Raw genomic sequence first — 21924 nt, forward strand, 5'->3', positions numbered from 1 at the left:
AATAGCTAACATTATCATTATGTACCAATTAGTAACATACATGCTTTTTAAAAACACTACAAATCAAATATATTCAGTGGTTGAGGCCATATCATTCTTTAAGTATCATTAAAAGACACAATAACTGTATCTGGCTCTGTTTCCAATGTCATTTGAATTTATTATTTTCACATTCCTGTTTATGTTTCTATTCCCCAAAATAAAATAATTTATGAGCCATTATAATTTTAACTAAATATCTTTTGTAAGAGCTAAACACTAGCAACAAGACTTTTTAAAATTATCCTCAAATGATTACTAATTTTGTATTAAATAAGTTCTCTTTCTCCAAGCTTGCTTTAAAAATAACCATTCATTGTGGAAATAAACTTTATGCATTATTAACAGAACACAGTCTATACCTGAAGGCGGCCGGTGGGGATCACACATCCTCCAAGTTCATTCCACCTATGTTTAAAAATATGTGATTTAAAAAATAAATTAATGGCATAATCTATATTGAATTTTTAATGAATGTATTTTTAATCAATGTCTCTTTATTAATATTCATAGAATCAAAGTAATAGAGGTGAATGCACCTGAACAATTACCCGATTCTGTTTACTTTGAATTCTTTCAGGCAAGTGAATATAGAATATCTTAATGTGCCCCACACTGCCAGTTTATCACCTATGTACAAGCAAAATCTCCCTTGCTTTAATGTAAGCCCATTTCCTGTTTCATCCCTAGAGACAATAATAACTATAGGGATGTTTTGTAATAAATTTTCCACATCGAACCTTCTCTACTCAGTCTTGACCTCCTTCAGCCTTTCTTCATGGAGATTTGCAGCATTCCTTTGGTTATTTATACACAAGTTCTTATCACTTTCCTTCTTATTTATTTTCTCCAAGTACTAGGTATATGTTTTGTTATCAACTACTATATAATGATATCAACATTTTAATTATTTAAAAGAAGGTGCATTGAAGGAAAGAGTTAACACAGCAGACCTTGGAGTTGTCCTAAAAAAGGCCTGCTTACAAGGTTGGCCTGCAGTTGGCATCTGGGAACTTGGGTTGCCACTATTCCAGAACAGACAAGAGTGGTTTCCTGAGCCTCAATTGTTTGTAGAAACAGCATGGTTTTTGCTAAATGCCTTGTTTTCTTCTGAGACTCTGGAATTTTGGTACATGACAGGCAGAGGCTGCTTACCTGACCAGCCTCCAACAAAAAGACCCTGCTCTGAGTCTCTAACAAGCTCCATTGGTTGGCAACATTTCCTGCATGCTGTCACAAAGAGTTGATGGTGGAAATTAAGCATGTTCTGTGTAACTTCACTGGGAGAGGACTCTGGAAGCTTAACCTGATTTTCTCTGGACTTTGCCCCTGGTGCCTTTTCCTTTTGCTAATTTTGCTTTATAGTAGTCATGAGTACAGTACGTTCAGTCTTTTGAGTTCTCCTAGGGAAAGTGGTTTTAGGGATCCCTGTGTCACAAGTGCCCTAAGATTCAAACTCTAACAAATACAAACTATAACAAAAGAATTACTTTCAAAGACACACACTAGTTGGTTGTTATTGCTTTCCCTTTTGGATATTTTTAACATTACAATTAATGAGGTTAACTGAAAATAAAATGCTGGAATAATATTTGATCCTTAAAAGGGAAATAAAACATAGACCCTTGATTCGAAGAAGCTCACAAAGTACTAATGAAAGAATAATTGTGAGCAAGTATCTACAAAATAATGATAATTATTATTTTCATAAAAACTGGTAGCATTTAACCTGCAAGAAAAAAATGTTTCTATTCCTACGTAATAATGAAAAACAGAATTCACTGCAGAAAATTTTATTTCACAGAAACATTTTATGTAATTGTAAAGATTCCATGGCATCCATTTCAAGGTAAACAACCAGCAGAGTAATTCCCACGCCTACAGTGAACATTCACTGCAGGCACATGAGCAGCTTGCCGCCCCAAAGGAATAAATTCATCCACTTCCAAATCATACAAGCTGATTATATTTACAATAGTTTTATATCCATATGAGCAATATTCTTGACTTATTTTAAGTTTTTAAATACCATACATACTTTTCATCTGGCCTCAAAATGCTGCAGTAAGAATCGGGGCGGTTTACAAAGAAACCTGTTTTCTTCACCACACTTTCTGCAATCACATTCAGTCGATCAAGAACATTACATAGTTTGCTGAGGAGGAAGAATGGGATAGGTGAGAAAAACCCAAGTTTTAATGCATATTATATTTATAACTGAAGTAAATAATGTTGAAAGTAATGATATTCAGGAGCTTCATTTAAAAAATCTCTCAATGTGTACTCAATGACTAGTAAGTTTGATACAAAGATATATGAAGGACCTGCAACTTAATATTAAATATTGACAAGGCTTAATCTTGGCACATTACATCCCTGCAAGAACTTTTCCTTGGGAAAAGCCTTCACTCCTCAAGAGTGATGTCAGCCAAGTCAATGTGCATTCATAAAATGACTACAAAGAGAACACAATGCAGTGTTGGGGGTAGGAGAAGAAAGCAAGAGAAAACAAAATAATCTGAATAACACCAATCTATAAACAGGTTCATAATAATTTCTCTTTTCTGAGAAAGCATGTGTGTGTGTGTGTGCAATTATGTGTGTCTAGTTACAAAAAAAGATTTAGAAAAGAAATGAGTTGTGTGCAAAAAATACAGTAACATTAAAAAGAAATAAGACCTCAAAATAAACCTAATATTGCTAATTGTAAATGAACAAAGGAACAATGAAGGGTTAATGAAAGTTCCTTACACAGGATGAATTTTTAATCATTCTGACGTAAAAGAGAGGAGGGAAAGCAAACCCAGGGGAGCACACAACAGGGACAAAGGCTGTGGGTGGGAGTGTGGCTGCTGCATTTGGGGCAGAACATGAAAGTTAGATTTTCAGGCACGGAGCAGCCCTGGGAATAAAGAAAAAGTCATTACATTCTGGAACCAACCAACTAATGCGGCTTTAGCACTATACTAAAGAGTTCAGATTTACAGTAAACAGGGGTTATTGCAGGTTCATGCAGAGGGAGACCAACAGAAAGTGGTATCAGAGAAAGTGATTAAATAGGGAAACAGAGTGAAAGAGAAAAAAGCAAAACTAATGCCTTTAAGGAAAAGCAATAGAGAAGTGATGTGTTGAATAGCTACATAAGCAGAATTTGCAAATGTTGTAAATAATGGGCAAAAAGGACTCTGGTAAATTAATTTAAGTACTCCAATTTTATATCAATAGCAAAACATCCATAAAGCAGGTCCATGAAGAAATTAAAAGAGTGGCATTTACTTTACTATAGAGGTCAGCTTCCTACTACTTTACATTACAATAAAGGGAAATATAATCAGATACATGAATATCTATTCACCTTTTAGTATACTTGGCCATATCCCAAGGAATATAGACAATAGTGTGCTCGGGAGGCAAAAACTGGTTGAGGTATGTCACAGCAGCTACAAGTTCTTCACTCAGGATTCTCTCGTGCTTTCTTTTCTCTCGTTCCTTTATCAAAAATTAAACATTTTCAGTATTCTAATTACTTTAAATCAGAGGGACAGACATAACATTTTTACTTCACAGCTAAGGTAAGACAAAAAGACTTCCCTAAATATACTGAAATAAAACTTAACCTCCTTAGGTTAATTTAAATGCAAAGAAATACTTCACTGATTAAAATCAACAGATAATAAACTAAAGACTCAGGAGATCAGATTTCTTCCTGGTACCCTCCCAGAGCCCAAAAGAAGCCCAGATCACCCTATATATTCCACACCCCATTCTAGTAGGACAAAAAGAAGGGATCCCCCAATTCAAGCCAACTAAGAGTCATACAGAAATTAATTACAGTCTGTACTGTAGTGAAAATGCAATTTAGTCCAAATTCTCTATTAAATATGCATATTAAAAATAATAGCTGATCACTGTGATTCTAAAGTATTATTTTCCAGATTTCTCAAATGTACATTATTTTTGAATAATGTACTGGATGATTAATCCTAAACTGGCATAGTAGAAAGCACTTTCACAGTCTTCATATGGCTTTAAATATGAGCCTCAGAAAACACCCTTTGAGGTAGCCAAAGCAGGCACTTTTACACTATGGTCGAATGAAATGAAGGTGAGAGGCATTCATGGAACTAAATCTTACCTTCTGCCTCCTTGCTTGTGGCACAACCTTAGATATTATACAGGCTCTCACTTAAAAGGGGCTAGTGCAGGTTAGAATGCTAGCTCTGCCACTTACTGGCCATGTGACCTTGGACAAGGTTCTCAACATCCCCACGCCTCCACTTCTTCATCTATAAAATGTGGGTACCAATACTATCTCCTTATAGCATTAATGTAAAGTTTAAATGTGATAAAGCATAATAATTTCTTACTGGAGCATCTGACACATGTTAAATATTAATAAAAATTCACTATTTTTATTGTTATCCCTATCAGGCCTTAACTTAGAAAACAGAAAAACAATTAATTCGGCAATATTGACAATGACATGGTATTGCAACACTATTGTTGGCATGAAAATAAATCTATGCTGTTTTCAATCATGGTGATTACTTTTCAATTGCCATGAATTTAATTAAATAACCACTGTGGAAATTAAAAAAAGGGTATCCATTCTGCACAGCTGAATATATCAAATGGAAAAATTATTGATAGATAAGAATTGATTAAGAACAGAGTTAAACCAGTTTAGGTTTAGCTCTTTTTTACACCTGAGAAAATTAAATTATATATAAAGAAATTTTCTCACGAGCATGGTAAGTCAACTAGAGACATGAAAACTGTTTGAAATGTTAATATCAAGTCTAACTTTTTATGAGATGGAGACAAAAGATTATTTAATCATCCTTCAATCATCCCGATGTAAAGGATCTGTTTATGCATTGCTGCTTCACAGTGGATTAGTGTTAGTGGACTGTTTAGTCAGCCTCTGTAGAATCAGACTCTTTTTTTTGTGGGACCCTCGCCAGTGGCCGGGATTGAAGTGGCGCTAGGCAGCCTCGCAACCCAGTGCTCAACCACTGCGCCACCAGGGGAGGCCCTAGAATCAGACTCTTTTAACAATTAAATGAAAACTTCAAATATACAAGTGACTTTGCAAATCATTTCAAAGGGCTCAGAGACCTCCATTAACACCCGGGTCCCCAGATGAGAACCTCTATGTAGAGCTACACTTGATCCCAGGCTAACTTCTTATTCATCACCAGCAGCAGCATAAAAAGCACAGAGATTGCTGCAAAATGTCTATCATTAGTGTCTCTAACTCCCACAACTGTGATGGGCAGGGGTGGGAGGTGTGGAGGTAGTTCACTATAGAGGGTAGAGAGAAAAGAAATTGAGAGAAGAATTCACATTAGCAATTTCACAGGGAGGCAGCATGATGAGTGAATATCCTTCAGTATCGCTCTATACACACACAGCTTTCTTTAATCCTTTAATCACAAGTTCAGTTCACTTCCAAGTGAACTAAATGAACATCTTTTATCTGACAAACAAAATAACTGACAAAAATATGACAATAAAATGAAAAAATAATGACAAAAACAAAAAAATTTCTATTTCACAAAACAGCAATTTAATTCCCAAACTATTTTCTAGTTAATCTCTAGTTATTGCTGGTACTGTTAGACCAATGGAATACAAGTACAATTTTAAAATCCACTCACAGATCTTTAAATATTCAAAATAATGTACATTTGAGAAATCTGGAAAATAATACTTTAGAATCACAGTGATCAGCTATTATTTTTAATATGCATATTTAATAGAGAATTTGGACTAAATTGCATTTTCACTATAGTACAGACTGTAAAACATGGAGAACATACATGTTTTAAGTCAATGCTTATGCTATAGTGAAGACCTGTATTTCAGTGTGTTAGCAATGATTTATTTCTATACTAACAATGTCTTATTTTCTACACATATACTGGAAGAGTATGCAAGAAGGCTTTTGTTACTGGAGTTTTCCTACTTTAATTTTCCAATATTATACTACTATTCAATATGAGGCCAAGATTACAGATTATCCAGCTATTGCCCTGTATTATTCTGAGCTGACAGATGCAAGAAATAAGAACATGAAAATTTTGAATGATTGTGAATGAATGTGAATGAAAACTTAGAAAATGATGTGTTTAATGTTAGAATGATTTACTTTACAATGTCAACCCCTGGTTTACTGCACTAATCATATCAGCCAAAGAACAACAAAGGAAAAATGATGCTGACTTCCTCATTGTGCCCAGTTCCCCTTCCTCACTCTCCTCCTCCCCATTTGGTGACTTTCCTCCAAACTCTTGATTTAAAACACAAATGTGTACACACATATACACCTCCTCCTTTGAACCCATGCATTTTATTATATGGTCCTTTCCTGGGAACTGGCTTACAGTCTTTCTTGCCAGCTCCACTTTGCCTCCATCCTGGGCAACTTTCAGTACCTCAATGTCCATCCTCTTCTACTCTAGTCAAAACACTACCCCATCCTCAGATCTTAAATAAAGTCAGCATCACAGATAATTCCTTTACCTTCAATGGTTCTTATCCAGATTCTCTTTTATTTTAAGATTTCTTGTTTTAAATACTCAACCTCACAAGGACCTCAATTCACTGACAGACCTATTTTGTGGACCAATTTCTCCATTAGTCCCTTCTCCTATTCAATTCAAATTTCCCGGTCCACTTCTGTAATGCTTTTACGGTATACAAAACTTCTTTGATACTGTCTTTTTATATCATACCTGTCTGGCAAAATTAAATGAACCCAATTATCTGTTTTATTGTGCTTATACCCACACACAAGCCCTTATGGTAAAATTCAGCCAATAGAAGAATTATTCCACTTAAGAAATACAGCATTACTCTGATACTAAAACTTGACATTCATTACAAGAAAAGAAAAACTACAGATGTATACTCTTCATAATTATAGACAAAATCCTTAACAAATATTAGGAAGTCAAATTAAGCAATAAAAATAAGGGTAATATGTATATTGTCAAAAATGATCAAGATAGGTTTATCCCAGAAAATCAAAGTTTGTTTAAATTACAAAAGGAAAAAAAAAGGAAGAAGACGATGAAGAGGAGGAGAAAATGGAGGAGGAGGAGGAAAGAAATCCTGATTGGCAATTTGACATTACCCTTAGCATTGTCTGGATGTCTCTAGTCAACTTACCCTCCCACGCATAAAGACCGTACACCTTCCCCACTACCCTCAAACTGAGCAGATGACCTTTCCTCCTACCATAAGAAGTTAAAGCCATCAGGAGGGAGCACACCTGCACACACACACACACACACCCCTACACCCTAGAGTTCCCAGCCCCCTCACAGACATAAGTCCTCTATCCACATTTCCCATTTCCTCATTTCCTCCTTTCTTAAGTGCATGATGCCACTGCTCATTCCTTTTCTCTCTTTTGTGTTTATTGCTTCCCACTGATACTCCCCACAGGCTTTTAAACATAGCTTTATGATCTCTTAGAAAAATGAAACAAAACTGGAAAACGTGAACTCTTCTTCATCTTTCACTAGGGACCCCCCCATCCAGAGGAAGGATACTCTATTCAATGCCACCACTTGCTCATTTTGTTTTTAAATCAAAGTAATATTGCATTATAACATTACATAGGTTTTAGGTGTTCATGGTCAAACCACACCTCAGTCCATTTTAATCAATGACCTCATCATTGCTAACAGCAATGAGCATTTCTTCCATTTTCATCTTATTTGACCCTTCAGCAGTATTTGCTGCTGCTGACCTCTTACTTCATTATGAAGCATGCTGTCTCTTAATTAACTATGTATTAATTTGTCCTGGATATAATCTGGATTGTCAAGGAAGCTGGCTGTTACAAGACTAGGCTGTGGATGTTTAATCTCCATTCTTCCTTCTCTAAATTATCCTGGAAATTTAATCAGAACTTCACTCACACCTACTTCACACAATAAACTGAAGACTGACATACTGCATTGCTCTCGTCCCTTGCAAACATACCAATGATTCTCCTAGGTACCCAGGGAAGAGTCCACATGAATTCTGAAGCCAAAGAAGAGTGGCTCAGAAGCCCTGAGCATAGTGAGATGTCACAGCATATTAATTCATAAGTGTCTCCTCTGATGAGAGATCAGGAGGCAAACCCTTTGTGCTAAGAAAAAAGTTGCCCAGGATGACTGAATTTTATAACCAAACAGATGAGCACACCATACCTTCACCAAATTCAAGATGATGATGGGGGAGCCAAATCTCTGAAGCATCTGATCAAAGTGAAGGGCAGCCACATGTGCAAATGGATCTGCCTGATCCACTGAGGAGGGAAAAAAAGATAATACCAGACTCAAACTTAAAAGCAGGATTTGTTTTGTTTTTCACTATTTAAAAAAATGGGGTTCAACTAATCTTCCAGTAGTTTCAATTCCCAAATTCCTTGAGGAGCTTATCAGATATTCATCCTCATCTATTTATTGAATGTGATTGATTAGTACATTTCTGAAGTGAATATTAAAAATACTAAAAATTTATAGCCAAAATTAAATTTAAAATTTTATTGAAAAATAGATGTCCCTCTTCTAAATAATCTACCTCCCAGCACTAAAACTTAGTTAAAACCTAAGCACTTATGAGACTTCTAGATGAAACTTCATAATCTCTAAATGTGAGTAAATAAGAGATAACGTTTAAAAGATTGTTCCACGCACATGTAATAGGTGGTTTAGGCATCATAGTTGAAATATCCTGAGACCAATACAAAGGAACTGATCCTCTAACTTGTACATAAGAAGAATAACTTCCTGCAGTAAAAGACATTACAGAAGCATCACAGAGTATTTGTTCAGTCTCCACTTCATTTGCAACATCACCCTGAAAATAGAGTACATTTAAAATTATTTTATGTTCCTAGAATTTTTAATAGAAAATTTTCAAGTACACAATGAAGTTATAATTCCTATTCTTAGACTGTATTAATAGAGGTAGTTGTTGATCAACATTCAATGTGGAGGTTAGAAAAACATTAAAATGCAATAAAGGCGGGCAATTAAAAATAGCAGAGAATATATTAAGAAAAAATAAAATAGCTCATAATACAAGTAGTAGATAGAGAACAGCTTGAGTGACATCAATAGTGAGAGAGAGACAATAAAGAAAAACAATTATATGAGATCATATAGGAGATTAGGATGAATGGTGGGATATAAAAGTCAATTCTGAAGACTAAGGAGGACTTAAATGACAAAAGAGTGAGAGTCAAATAATGCCTAATAGATGGGGGGAAGTGTACTGAGAAGTTTTATTTATAAAACTACAAAGGAAATGAGAAAGAATAATTTTAGAGGCATTAATAACATTTCTGTTTGATTATCCTTTGAATATTCAAAAGTAAATAATTAAGTGGCAAAACTTCATTTTTAAAGAACCAGGTACAACTATTTTCATTGTTGATACATTTTTAAGAATAATATTGCTCTTTTATGACAGGATCAAAAACAAATGTCTCAACAAATATGTCAACTCAATCACACATCTGCTTAAGACTCAAACTATAACAAATAGTGACAGAGTACTCAAAAGAGATTAAATGATTGATGACAGGAGAGATGAATTTTGTTGGGGCTATTTTCTAGTGGCGAATAGAATAAGGAGTCTGCTTTGAGACAAACTAAAACAGAGGGAGAGAGTAAAGGTCTTTCTCAATTTGGTCTTCCTCTCAATTTTGATCTTCTAGCTATTAGGGTGACATACACTGGTCAACCATAGATCAATAGCTCTTAGAATGTATCAAAAATACATTTCAAGTAAGTGTTTTCCTCCATTTCTTGGGTCTCTGCATTATGTACATACTGTAATTTTTTTATATATTACAAAAATGGCTCATCCTCTAAAACAGTAGACATTTCATAACTCCCTAAACCATTGCATAATACTTTCTAAGGTAACTGATCTTTCAGAACACCTGTGTATTAGTCATATTTCTCATAAATTTCAGATTCACTACAGAATTATTCTTTTTTTATTCAATAAAATAGGTTTATTATAAAGAGAGAAAAGAGTAAAGGACATTTGCACAGATACAAGCAGGCAGAAGGAACTGCTACAGAATTATTGTTTTGATACCATTCTAAATTAACAAATTCCACTTTGCTTCATCTATCAGAAAAGCTTAAAAGGTTAAAGTGTCCATCTTACCTCACAGTTTGCACCTCTCTTGAGAAAACGAGTCCCAGCAAACTTACTGGATCTTCTAGCTATTAGGGTGACATACACTGGTCGACCATAGATCAATAGCTCTTAGAAATCAAGTTAAAGTTGTTTAGCATTCATGACTGACACCACACCACAAGAATCATTACACCTTAAATGCAAAATTATTTACATCTTGTCCAGTGGGTTATACAACACCAAGAAGCACCACCCAAGAATGGGATAGCATTGGGTCTGACTGTTCTTTTGAATCGTGCAAGTGTTAGAGCAAAAGCAGCCCTCCTGATACAAGGAACATACCTCAACATCATAAAGGCCATCTATGACAAGCCAACAGCCAGTATCATTCTCAATGGTGAAAAGCTGAAAGCAATTCCATTAAGATCTGGAACAAGACAAGGATGTCCACTCTCACCACTGCTTTTCAATATAATACTGGAAGTCCTAGCCAGGGCAATAAGACAAGAGAAAGACATCCAAGGAATCCAAATAGGAAAAGAAGAAGTCAAACTATCACTATTTGCAGACGATATGATATTATACATAGAGAACCCCAAAAACTCCACAGAAAAGCTAACTCAACTCATCAATCAGTTCAGTAAAGTGGCAGGATACAAAATCAACACGCAAAAGTCAGTAGCCTTCCTATACACAAACAATAAATCTGAAGAAGAAGAAATCAAAAAGACCATCCCTTTTGTTATTGAAACAAAAAAAATCAAATATTTGGGAATAAATCTAACAAAAGAGGTAAAGGACCTATACAAAGAAAACTATAAAACACTGTAAAAAGAAATAGAAGAAGACACAAAGAAATGGAGAGACATCCCCTGCTCGTGGATTGGAAGAATAAACATTATTAAAATGGCCATCCTTCCAAAAGCAATATACAGATTCAATGCTATTCCAATCAAAATTTCAATGTCATTCTTCAAAGAAATAGAACAATTATTGATGAAATTCATATGGAATCACAAAAAACCCCGAATAGCCAAAGCTCTCCTGAAAAAAAAAGAAGGGAATGGAGGCATCAGACTCCCAGACTTCAAACTATACTACAAAGCCATAATCATCAAAACTGCATGGTATTGGAACAAGAACAGACATACAGACCAATGGAATCGAATAGAAAATCCAGAAATAAACCCACAGATTTATGGTCAACTAATCTTTGACAAAGGAGCAAAGACTATGCATTGGAGCAAAGAAAGTTTGTTCAATAAATGGTGCTGGGAAAACTGGGTCGCTACATGCAAAAGAATGAAGCTTGACCACTACCTCACACCATACACAAAAATCAACTCAAAATGGATTAAAGAACTAGACATAAGACCTGAAACCATAAAATATATAGAAGGAAATATAGGCGAAACACTACGTGATTTGCACATCAAAGACATCTTTACAAACACATCACCCAAAGCAGTGATAGTGAAGGCAAAGATAAACAGCTGGGACTACATCAAATTAAAGAGCTTCTGCACAGCAAAAGAGACAATAACAAAAACAAAGAGAAACCCCACCAACTGGGAGAACATTTTTGCACCCAACACTAATGATAAAGGACTGATCACAAAAATCTGCAAAGAGCTGATGAGACTCAACAACAACAAAGAAAATAATCCAGTCAAAAAATGGGCAGAAGAGCTAAAAAGAAACTTCTCTGAAGAGGAAATGCAAATGGCCAACAGGCATATGAAAAAATGTTCAACATCACTTGTAATCAGGGAAATGCAAATCAAAACTACCATGAGATACCATCTTACACCAGTGAGAATGGCACATATTAAAAAAACTAGCAACAACAAATGTTGGCGAGGGTGTGGAGAAAAAGGAACTCTTCTGCACTGTTGGTGGGAGTGCAAACTGGTCCAACCACTGTGGAAAGCTGTGTGGAGATTTCTGGACCTACTAAACATAGAGCTTCCATATGATCCAGCAATTCCACTCCTAGGTATTTACCCAAAGGACACAGAAACATCAATTCCAAAGAACACCTGCACCCCTATGTTTATAGCAGCACTGTTTACAATAGCTAAGCTTTGGAAACAACCCAAATGCCCAAAAATAGATGACTGGATCAAGAAGATGTGGTCCATATATACCATGGAATATTACTCAGCATTCAAAAAAGATAAACACATGCAATTTGCAGCAACATGGATGGCGCTGGAAGGGATCATGCTCAGCGAAATAAGCCAAAAAGAAGAAAAATACTGGATGGTCTCACTCATAGCAGGAATCTAGAAAACTTAAATAAGGGACCAGGAAAATGAATAACTATAAGAAAGTGAAAATCAAAATCAACAAAAAACTATGAACCAGAGACACTTTTAGGGGGGCGGGGGCGGGAGGGGAGGGATTGGGGTCAGAATGGGGGGGGGCTGCAATTGTATGGGGAATATAACAATAAAATTTAAAAAAAAAAATAAAACTTTTAGGAAACCTTAAAAAAAAAAAAAAAAGCAGCCCTCCTTAAGGAGCAGCTCCCAGTTTTAGAGGAAATGGTAATTAGCACTTAGGCCTTCTGGCCAAGGGAAGACCTGGTCTCTTTCCCTGCAGCCAACCAAAGGACGTAAACAGGCACAACTAATCCTACCTTAGTCTTTAGAGATCACACATTTCTCAAAGGAGGATATGTCAATTAACAGCAATATATAATACTGAGGGAGTGCAGTGAGTATAATACTGTAAAAGCAATTCAAATTTGTCTCCTAACTGCAAGATTTGAATGCTGTGAATTGTTTAGCCAACATGTACCTTATTAGTTATGTTCCTTATTTAACTTCCTGAGCCTCAGTTTCATCTTCTATAAAATGGTGTACTAATAAAGTACTAAAAAAGTACTAATAAAGTAATTTTATCAGGTGGTTGGAGGGACTAGGATAGGGAATGTGTATAAAAACACTAGTACCTGCAGTAAATGCTCAATAAACAGCAATTACTTTTATCATCTACAGACTTCTAGGACTTGCTAAATGCTTGATACTAACACTTAAACTAATGAGCTTCAAAATTACAATCTATGATGCAATTTACTATAATCTATGATACTCTTTTAAATAAAAAGCCAGACCCTGAGTTAACTCTTGGCAACATGATTCAGTATAAGACTCCCTTTTAGAAACAGTAGCACATTCTTTTGTTGTCCTTGGTGGTAAAATATTTGTGTCCAGGTAGATTTGACTTTTGGAAAAGGTAATTCAAGGACAAATGTCATTATTCAGTGAATGAAAGCAGATAATACCACTCATTGGTTTCTCCAAAAGTTCAAGCTACGAAAAGAATGTCAACAAGGAAACATGCTGAGAACACACAAATATGCCCTACAAGGTCTCAAAAAGAGACAGAAAAACATAAACACCACTTAAAGTATATACTGCCATCCTAAACTTCATAACATAAAAGTAATTTTTTGAAAGGATTCAATGTAGCTAGAAATTGAAGACAAACTTGTAAAAGAAGAAAACATGTTTATAAAATTGAATGTATCAGTTCAACCAAAGACTCAATCTACTTCAATTTAATCTATTATGCCTCCTTGCAATCCAGACCTGGACCACTATAATCTTTTCCTCACTCATTTCCCTTGTTATAGTCTTATTTTACTTAATCTAGCTTAAAAATGGCTGTTAACTCAAACTTCTTAAATACTTTGCCCATGTCACCCTCTTATAAAAGCAAAAGAAACAAAAAACTCTCTAAAGTGCTAGCACCAAGCCCAAAGTCCTTAGTCTGACATCAAAGCAATCTGGTAAATGGCTATATGACTCCCTCCTACCAATCTCCTCCCTCACCTACACCTGCCAGAGGTGTGTATATGAGCACAAGCGCATCCCTAAAGACTTTTCCATCTCAACTCATGGAGCTTCCCTGCTTGCTGTTTCAGCCTGAGTTTGTTCAGGGTCCAGCCCAAGTTCTATTTTTCCTATGCACCTGCGCCATCTTTCTGCTAGTCATTCTTCTCCTCCCAAATAAATATGACACTTATTACCTGTTTCATTTTTATTCACCTTTTACATACATAATAGATCTGTTCAAGTGGTCTGCATTTCTCTTTGTAATCACTACCTGGTATCATGGGTAAGTTTTTCTGTTTGTATATAGCTTCCTCCAAATTGTTACAAACATAAGCTAAATAACATGTTCTTTAATTTTTTTAAAAGGATACTTGACTGCCCACAGAACCCATGAATAATATACAACAGCCAGTCACGATGCACATTTTTTTTAATTATATCCAGAAGTTCACCATTCCACACATACTTCATGTAAGGCTCGCTACAGATCCCAAATACACCTGGAAAACAAAAGTTGATATCAGAAAGATAAATAAATTGGCTGACATTCAACTCATTTTCAAGATTTTAAACTTCTGTTTTTAACTTCAAAATAAAATGTCTCACAAATAGCATTGCCATTTTCAGTGGATATGATTAATATCATCACCCAGCACACTGTGCAGATTCTATACAAAGTCAAAGAATAATTACATTTTCTGATGTGCAACAATTTTTAACCTAAGAGAAAAGAAATTACTGGAAAATTAAGGACGACTGAAAATACATGAATAAAACCAAGAAACAGCACAGAGCAGCAACAATGAGGACCACTTTAAAGTGCACCAAAAGTCTAGTCTAGTCCTAAATTACATGTCTGTTTAAAATTCTGTACATATTCCAAACAAATGTCTCCCCAAAAATCCAGCATACAATTTTCTGGCTGATCCACAACTGAAATCACTTGGTGATTAACAATCTCTATAAAAATAAATTGATCAAATTCATATATCTGGAAAAACCTCACATAAAGGCAAAGAGCAATGAGGGATAGTGAAATGTGAGGAATTAAATGAGATGTCATTTCATGGATGCTACATCAACATACATTAGTTGTGTTGAAAATCACCTACCGCTGCCACCTTGTGTAATTAATCCTTCATCTTCAAAGATGTCAAAAGTTTCCTGGCGAGTCTGGGTCATTTCTGACTTCAACATTTCCAGGGGCATTCTCAAGACCGTGAGATTATATTGAAGTGAGTGGGACAAATCATAGCTGTAACTGAGAACATAAATGAAACTTATTAAGAATTACAAAAGCAAAACCTATTTCCCGTGACTGGATCCCATATGGAATTAAAACCTGTTAACTAAATTATTTAGTACCTGTTGCTTTACTTAGAAACAGCACTGTTCCAATTAGCAAGGTAGACTATGAATATAACTGGAAATTTAAAAAACCATTTCATGATTTAGGTACTTGTATGACTAGAAATACATAACACAATGTGAGTAACCTATATTCATTGATTTGCAATGTACATTTTTTTGTTTCACAATGAATTCAATCTAACTTCATGATCTTATTCAAAGGAGTCACACTTTCAATGTATTTGAAAGGAGATGTATGGATGTTATGGTATCTGGTGCAATGGTGCATGATCTCTACTCTAGTTTACCTATGAGGATGAACAGAAATAATTCTATATATTAATGTACTTATGGCAGTACTATAACTTTACAGCAAAACAGAAAAGAGCGGGCCTCCCCTAGTGGCGCAGCGGTTGAGTGCTGGGCTGCTAGGCTGCCAGCAGTCTTTGCAGCAGCGCCTGCTCGTTCCCTGGCCGCCAGCGAGGGTCCCACAAAAAAAACAAAACAAAACAAAACAAAAAAACAAAAAACAAAAAACAGGAAAGAGCAAGTAACATGCCGTTATAGTGAAACATGGAAGAGAAACAGCCATCCAAAATACTGCAGCAGTCTGGGCAAAATAAACCCTTCACCATTCTGATTTCACATAATAATTTTTATAAGCAACTTTAGCTATCTACCTTTAACACAGAATTTCAGAAGGTACATAAAATTCTTTAGGTTTACACAAATTTGCATTTTGGTAATGTTTTAAGATGGTTATAATTCTGTCTGGAGTTTGACACACGTTATTTTCATTACTTTTTCTTCTTATTTATATAATTTGAAATTGATTTGTTTTACTTGAGAAATTGAGTTTTGCCATATTTGCTTGATAGAGCCACTAATTTTACCAGCACCTACTCTCACAGGGATAAAAATGCTATTAAAATAATTAACTTCTTTCAGTTTTACATTAATGAAGACATAATTCACCCTTCATGATGTTTTCTTTATTGCATAGATCTATAAATGGGTGATTATACTAATAATTTTTAAATGTTTAAAATGCATATTCTTTCTCAAAATATAACCAAAAGAAGCAAAAACACTAACTTTGAAAATATATCTGCACCCCCACTTTCACAGCAGCATTATTCACAACAGTCAAGGAAGGGCTACAACCGAAGTGTTTACTGGTGGATGAGTGGACAAAGATATATACATGCAATGCAATAAGAAATTACACCATTTGGAACAATGTGGATGTACCTTGAAGGGATTATGCCAAATGCAATAAGACAGACAGAGAAAAACAGTACTAGATGATCTCACTTAGAGGTACAATCTTAAACAAACCAAATTCATAGAAAAGAGATGGGACTTGTACTTACCAAGTCAGGGCATGGAGGGAAGAAGGGTTGGAGAGAGATAGTCACAAGGCAAAGTTTCCAGTTATAAGATAAATAAGCAATAGGGATGTGATGTACAACATGATGACTATAGCTAATAGTGCTGTATGATATATATAGGAAAGTTGTAAAGAGAAAATCCTAAGAGTTGTCATCATAAGGAGAAATTTTACTTTTCCTTCTTTCTTTCCTTTATGTTATATATATATATATATATATATATATATATATATATATATATATGAGAGGGCTGATGTTAGCAGAACATGGCATGGCAATCACTTCATAATATATGTAAGTCAAATCATCATGCTATTTGCCTTAAACTTACACAGTGATATATGTCAATTATTTCGAAATAAAACTGGAAAAAAATTTAAATAATGTAATGTAACTCATCAACATATAACACCAATAGCTACAGATACTCTCTATATCTTCCTTTGGTCTTTATTAGTTAAGTCCTTACTGATGCATGCTATTTTGTGTTTTATTTTGTAGTTTGGACATTATAACTGATAGAATTTTTCATTTAGAACAATAATTGTGTCTTCTAGGTTTACATGATGATAACATCAATGATGGTGTAATATTTTACTTGTAATGTTCTAATTCACTTGCCTCTTATTCAATTATTGATATTGGTTGATTGGTTTCTTTACATAAGCTGCCATAAAATAAAAAGCTATAAGTGTCTCATTATCAATAGGGATTCATATTTCCTCTCCTGATTTATTTTCTTATAATATATTTTCATCTATATTTAACATTAGACACTCCTCTCCAGGAAAACTAATACTTTATTTTTACAAGATTGTTAACTAAAAATTGAACTGTAAAATTGTTACAACTCTGCATTGGAGAGTAGATGGAAATTTCATTTTTGTAATTTGAAATCACAAAATAAGAATATTTCTTTAAATCTTTAAAGAATTTTCTTTAGATCTTTAAATCTAAAACACACATGATTTTTATAGTTGAGAACTACTATCCTTTAATCTACCAATTCAAATTCTCAAATTTCAGATTTTGAAAAAGAGGAAATACCTGTACTTTTTATATTTTTAGATGAAAATTTGGGCCCTTTAAAAAAAAGAATAGATGAAATATTGCTATGTGCCCTGATCCTGCTTTTACTCCCTGGGAAATAATGCAAATATTTAAATGACTGATAGGAGCAAAACAAAGCTCAAACTTACCTAAAATAAAAATTACTGGATAGGTCCACATTTTGAAATATCCGTAGATACCTTTAAAAAAACAAAACATATTATGCAACATAAAAAATTTATAGTTAACATACTCATATATACATTTATATCTGCAAATACAATCATTTAAAGTGTGAAATTCAGTCTGCAACTAGGGTAGGGATTTCATCTAAAAGAATAACTATAAGAAAGTAAATATCAAAATCAACAAACATCTATGAACCAAAGACACTCAATAGGGGATGGCGGGTGGGGAAAGGAGGGCTTGGGGTCAAAATAAGGAGGTTGTAATTGTATGGGGAATATAAAAATAAAATTTAAATGAAAAAGAAATTTCTAAGTGGGCTGATCAACACTTTAGGGACTCTTTTTTTTTTTTTTTTTATTTTTTTTAGCTTGCATCAGTTATCTATTTTTTTTTTTATAAATTTTATTGTTATATTCCCCATACAATTGCAGCCCCGCATTCTGACCCCAATCCGTCCCCTCCCGCCCCCGCCCCCCTAAAAGTGTCTCTGGTTCATAGTTTTTTGTTGATTTTGATTTTCACTTTCTTATAGTTATTCATTTTCCTGGTCCCTTATTTAAGTTTTCTAGATTCCTGCTATGAGTGAGACCATCCGGTATTTTTCTTTTTCTTTTTGGCTTATTTCGCTGAGCATGATCCCTTCCAGCGCCATCCATGTTGCAGCAAATTGCATGTGTTTATCTTTTTTGAATGCTGAGTAATATTCCATGGTATATATGTACCACATCTTCTTGATCCAGTCATCTATTTTTGGGCATTTGGGTTGTTTCCAAAGCTTAGCTATTGTAAACAGTGCTGCTATAAACATAGGGGTGCAGGTGTTCTTTGGAATTGATGTTTCTGTGTCCTTTGGGTAAATACCTAGGACTCTTTTTTTTTTTAAAGATTTATTTACTTATGCATACAAGAGCTCGGGTACAGGGAAGAGGTTTGAGAGGTGAAAGGATTCACCAGAGACACAGTAGGGAGCAGAACAAGCAGATTGAATGAAATACACTTCTTTTTTTTTTTTTAAGATAAATTTATTTATTTATTTATACAACACTGGGTACAGTCAGAAGCGCGGGAGGGTGAGAGAATTCACCAGAGCCAGAGCGGGGAGCAGAGCAGGCAGAAGAACCGAAGTACACTGCTGAGGGGAGCAGCGGGTGGCAGGAAAGGTCTGGGCGCCATGTGGGACCCTCCTCCGGTGGCCAAGGAGCAGCCGGGGATCGAACTGGTGCTGCAGAGGCTGCGGGTAGCTTCGCAACCCAGCGCTCAACTGCTGCGCCGGTTCGATCCCCGGCTGCTCCTCGGCCACCGGAGGAGGGTCCCACATGGCGCGCAGACCTTTCCTGCCACCCGCTGCTCCGGCGAGTCAGGAGAGGTCTGCTGCACCATGTGGGTAGCTCCCTGGCCTGGGGATTGAACTCGTGCTGCAGAGGCTGCGGATTGCTTCATAGGTTCCATCTTAACCCCTTGTACCACCAGGGAGGCCCCCTTCAGGGACTCTTAACTTAATAAAATGTGATTATTTCCTCATCACTGATTATGCCGGAAGGGAAAATCATGCACTCACATGTATGAGGTGCTTAGGTTTGGGACAAAATAGAAGTAAATACTGTCCTTATTTTCACAATATGCTCGAAAATATTTTGAGGTTGGAGAGAGAATAGTAAAAACAAGCAAATATTTTTGTGGATCACCATACTTTTTTAAGTTGGAAAGTTTTTTAATCCAAAAAATATGCATGTAACTAGAAGACAACACAGATGACATACTCCTAGATGTGAACCTCAGACACATCTTTAGACTCAACTTCAATGGGCAAGGAAAATTAAAGTAAAAGTAAATAAACAGAACTGTATCAAACTAAAAAGGGTTTGTATAATATGTGCAAGAAACCATCACAAAAACAAGAAGGAAAATCTATTGACTGTGAGAAGATTATTGCACATTATACAACCACAAGGGCTTAATATTCAAAATATATAACTCTTACAACTCAACAAAAAACAAACAACCTAATCAAAAAATGAGAAGAGAATTTGAACAGACACTTCTCCAAAGAAGATAAATATACAGATGGCTAACGGGCACATAAAGAAATGCTCAGCTTCACTTATTACTAAGGAAATGCAAATCAAAACCATAAGGAGGTCTCATTTCACATTTGTGAGAATGGCTTGTATCAAAAAGAAACAGCACATATTGGCAAGGATGTAGGAAAAAGGAAATCTTGTTCATTGTTGGCAGAAATGTAAACTGGTGCAACCCCTATGGAAAATCATGTGGAGATATCTTAAAAATCAAAAACTTAAAATACGACATCTCCCAACAATACCTTTCCTAAGTTTTTATCCAAAGAATATAAAAACACTAATTCAAAAAGATTTATTATTTACAATACCGAAGACATGGAAACAGTGGACAGCTAAATATCCACTAACTGATGAGTGTATAAAGAAGTTGTGGTATATGTACTCAGTGGAATATTATTCAGCTATTAAAAAAAGATGTCTTTTGTGGCAACATGAATAGAACTTGAGGTGATTATGCTAAGTGAAATAAATCATAAAGTGAAAAACAATTACCAGCTGGTTCCTCTTATAAGTGGGCTATAAATAACTAAAGCAAACAAACTAACAAATCACAACAAAAAACAGTCTTAGATTCTGTGAAAAATACAGATGTTATCAGAAGGGGAGGGGTAAAGAGGTAGGAAGAAAAAGTAAGGAGCATCTATTCGACAGTGGAAGGCCACTAGAATGTTGGTGGTGATGGGGTGAGGTTTATATACACAGAGGTGTAGATGTATACCCAAAGTTTATATAGTTTTATGAATCTATTCTTCACTAATAATCTCTCCCCATTGGTTTTAGCAGTCATTATTGATACATGCCTGAGTCAATTGTTATAATGGAGTTTTTTTTACCAGTCTTAGAACAAAGTTGTAGAATTCGGAGCCAGTATTTTACATTTTTAACATAACATCGATAATGTTTTGACTACACTTTGTTGTCTAATTGGTGTTCCTCAGTAAAAAAAAAATAATAATAATAGTAGTTACCAACAGTACACACCTGGCTTCATCGGGATGAGTAATCCGTACAGAATCATTAGGTATATAGATCATATTTGTATCTTCAATCTTATATATTGCATGACCTCCAATATCCGCCATCTTCCTCCTTTTAGTTATTAACACAATATAATAGCCTTCTAAAAACCTGACGAAACCTACACAACAAAAAGGAAAGATAAATTAACATTTCCTAAACTTAGCAGTGCTTTTAGATATATATTTAAAAGACAAAAGACTTCTTTTTAATTGAAGTAACATTACATTATGTGTCGTGTGTATTTTCTATATTAAATTCACCACTAAATGTCTGACGCTATCATTCACCACATCATTGTCCCAATTTACTGACTCCCCTCTACCTTATCCTTCTGATAACCACTAAATGGTATTATAGCCCAAAAGTTTATTCTTGTTTTATTTAGTTCATCTGTTTGTTTTCTCTATATACCACACATGAGTGAAACACAAAGTCTTTCTCTATCTGGCATATTTCCCTAAGCATAATGCTCCCTAGGTTCATCCATGTTGTTCCAAATGGTAGGATTTCATCCTTTTTTATAGCTGAGTAGAATTCCATTGTGTGTGTCTATGTGTATATATATAGATGTCTTCTGTATAATCTGTCAGTGAGCACTTAGGTTGTTTCAGCACTTGGCTATTGCAAATAACGCTGAAATAAACATGGAGGTGCATACATCTCTTCAAATTAGTCTTTTTGTATTATTTGCATAAATTCCCAGAAGTGGGACAACTGGATTATAAGGAATTTCTATTTTTATTTTTTTGAGAAATATACATATGGTTCTACCAATTTACATTCACACCAACTGTACATAAGGATTCC

The 21924-nt window shown here is 35.1% G+C and overlaps 1 protein-coding gene across 1 annotated transcript in view; it reads right to left on the reverse strand.

The window, feature by feature from the left end:
* FIG4 (FIG4 phosphoinositide 5-phosphatase) overlaps positions 1–21924 on the reverse strand; it is a gene marked incomplete at both ends in the record, with an annotated part of 117334 nt that overhangs the window by 75655 nt on the left and 19755 nt on the right. Inside the window, 10 exons of the mRNA XM_084228860.1 lie at positions 402–447; positions 2078–2194; positions 3395–3528; positions 8247–8344; positions 8736–8898; positions 10222–10322; positions 14408–14536; positions 15149–15297; positions 17977–18027; positions 21079–21235. Of these exons, the coding sequence (XP_084084986.1) occupies positions 402–447; positions 2078–2194; positions 3395–3528; positions 8247–8344; positions 8736–8898; positions 10222–10322; positions 14408–14536; positions 15149–15297; positions 17977–18027; positions 21079–21235 (1145 nt within the window). The remainder of the gene's footprint in view (positions 1–401; positions 448–2077; positions 2195–3394; positions 3529–8246; positions 8345–8735; positions 8899–10221; positions 10323–14407; positions 14537–15148; positions 15298–17976; positions 18028–21078; positions 21236–21924) is intronic.

This window comes from Talpa europaea (genome assembly GCF_964194135.1).
Source record: "Talpa europaea genome assembly, chromosome: 2".
NCBI classification, from domain to species: Eukaryota; Metazoa; Chordata; class Mammalia; order Eulipotyphla; family Talpidae; genus Talpa; species Talpa europaea.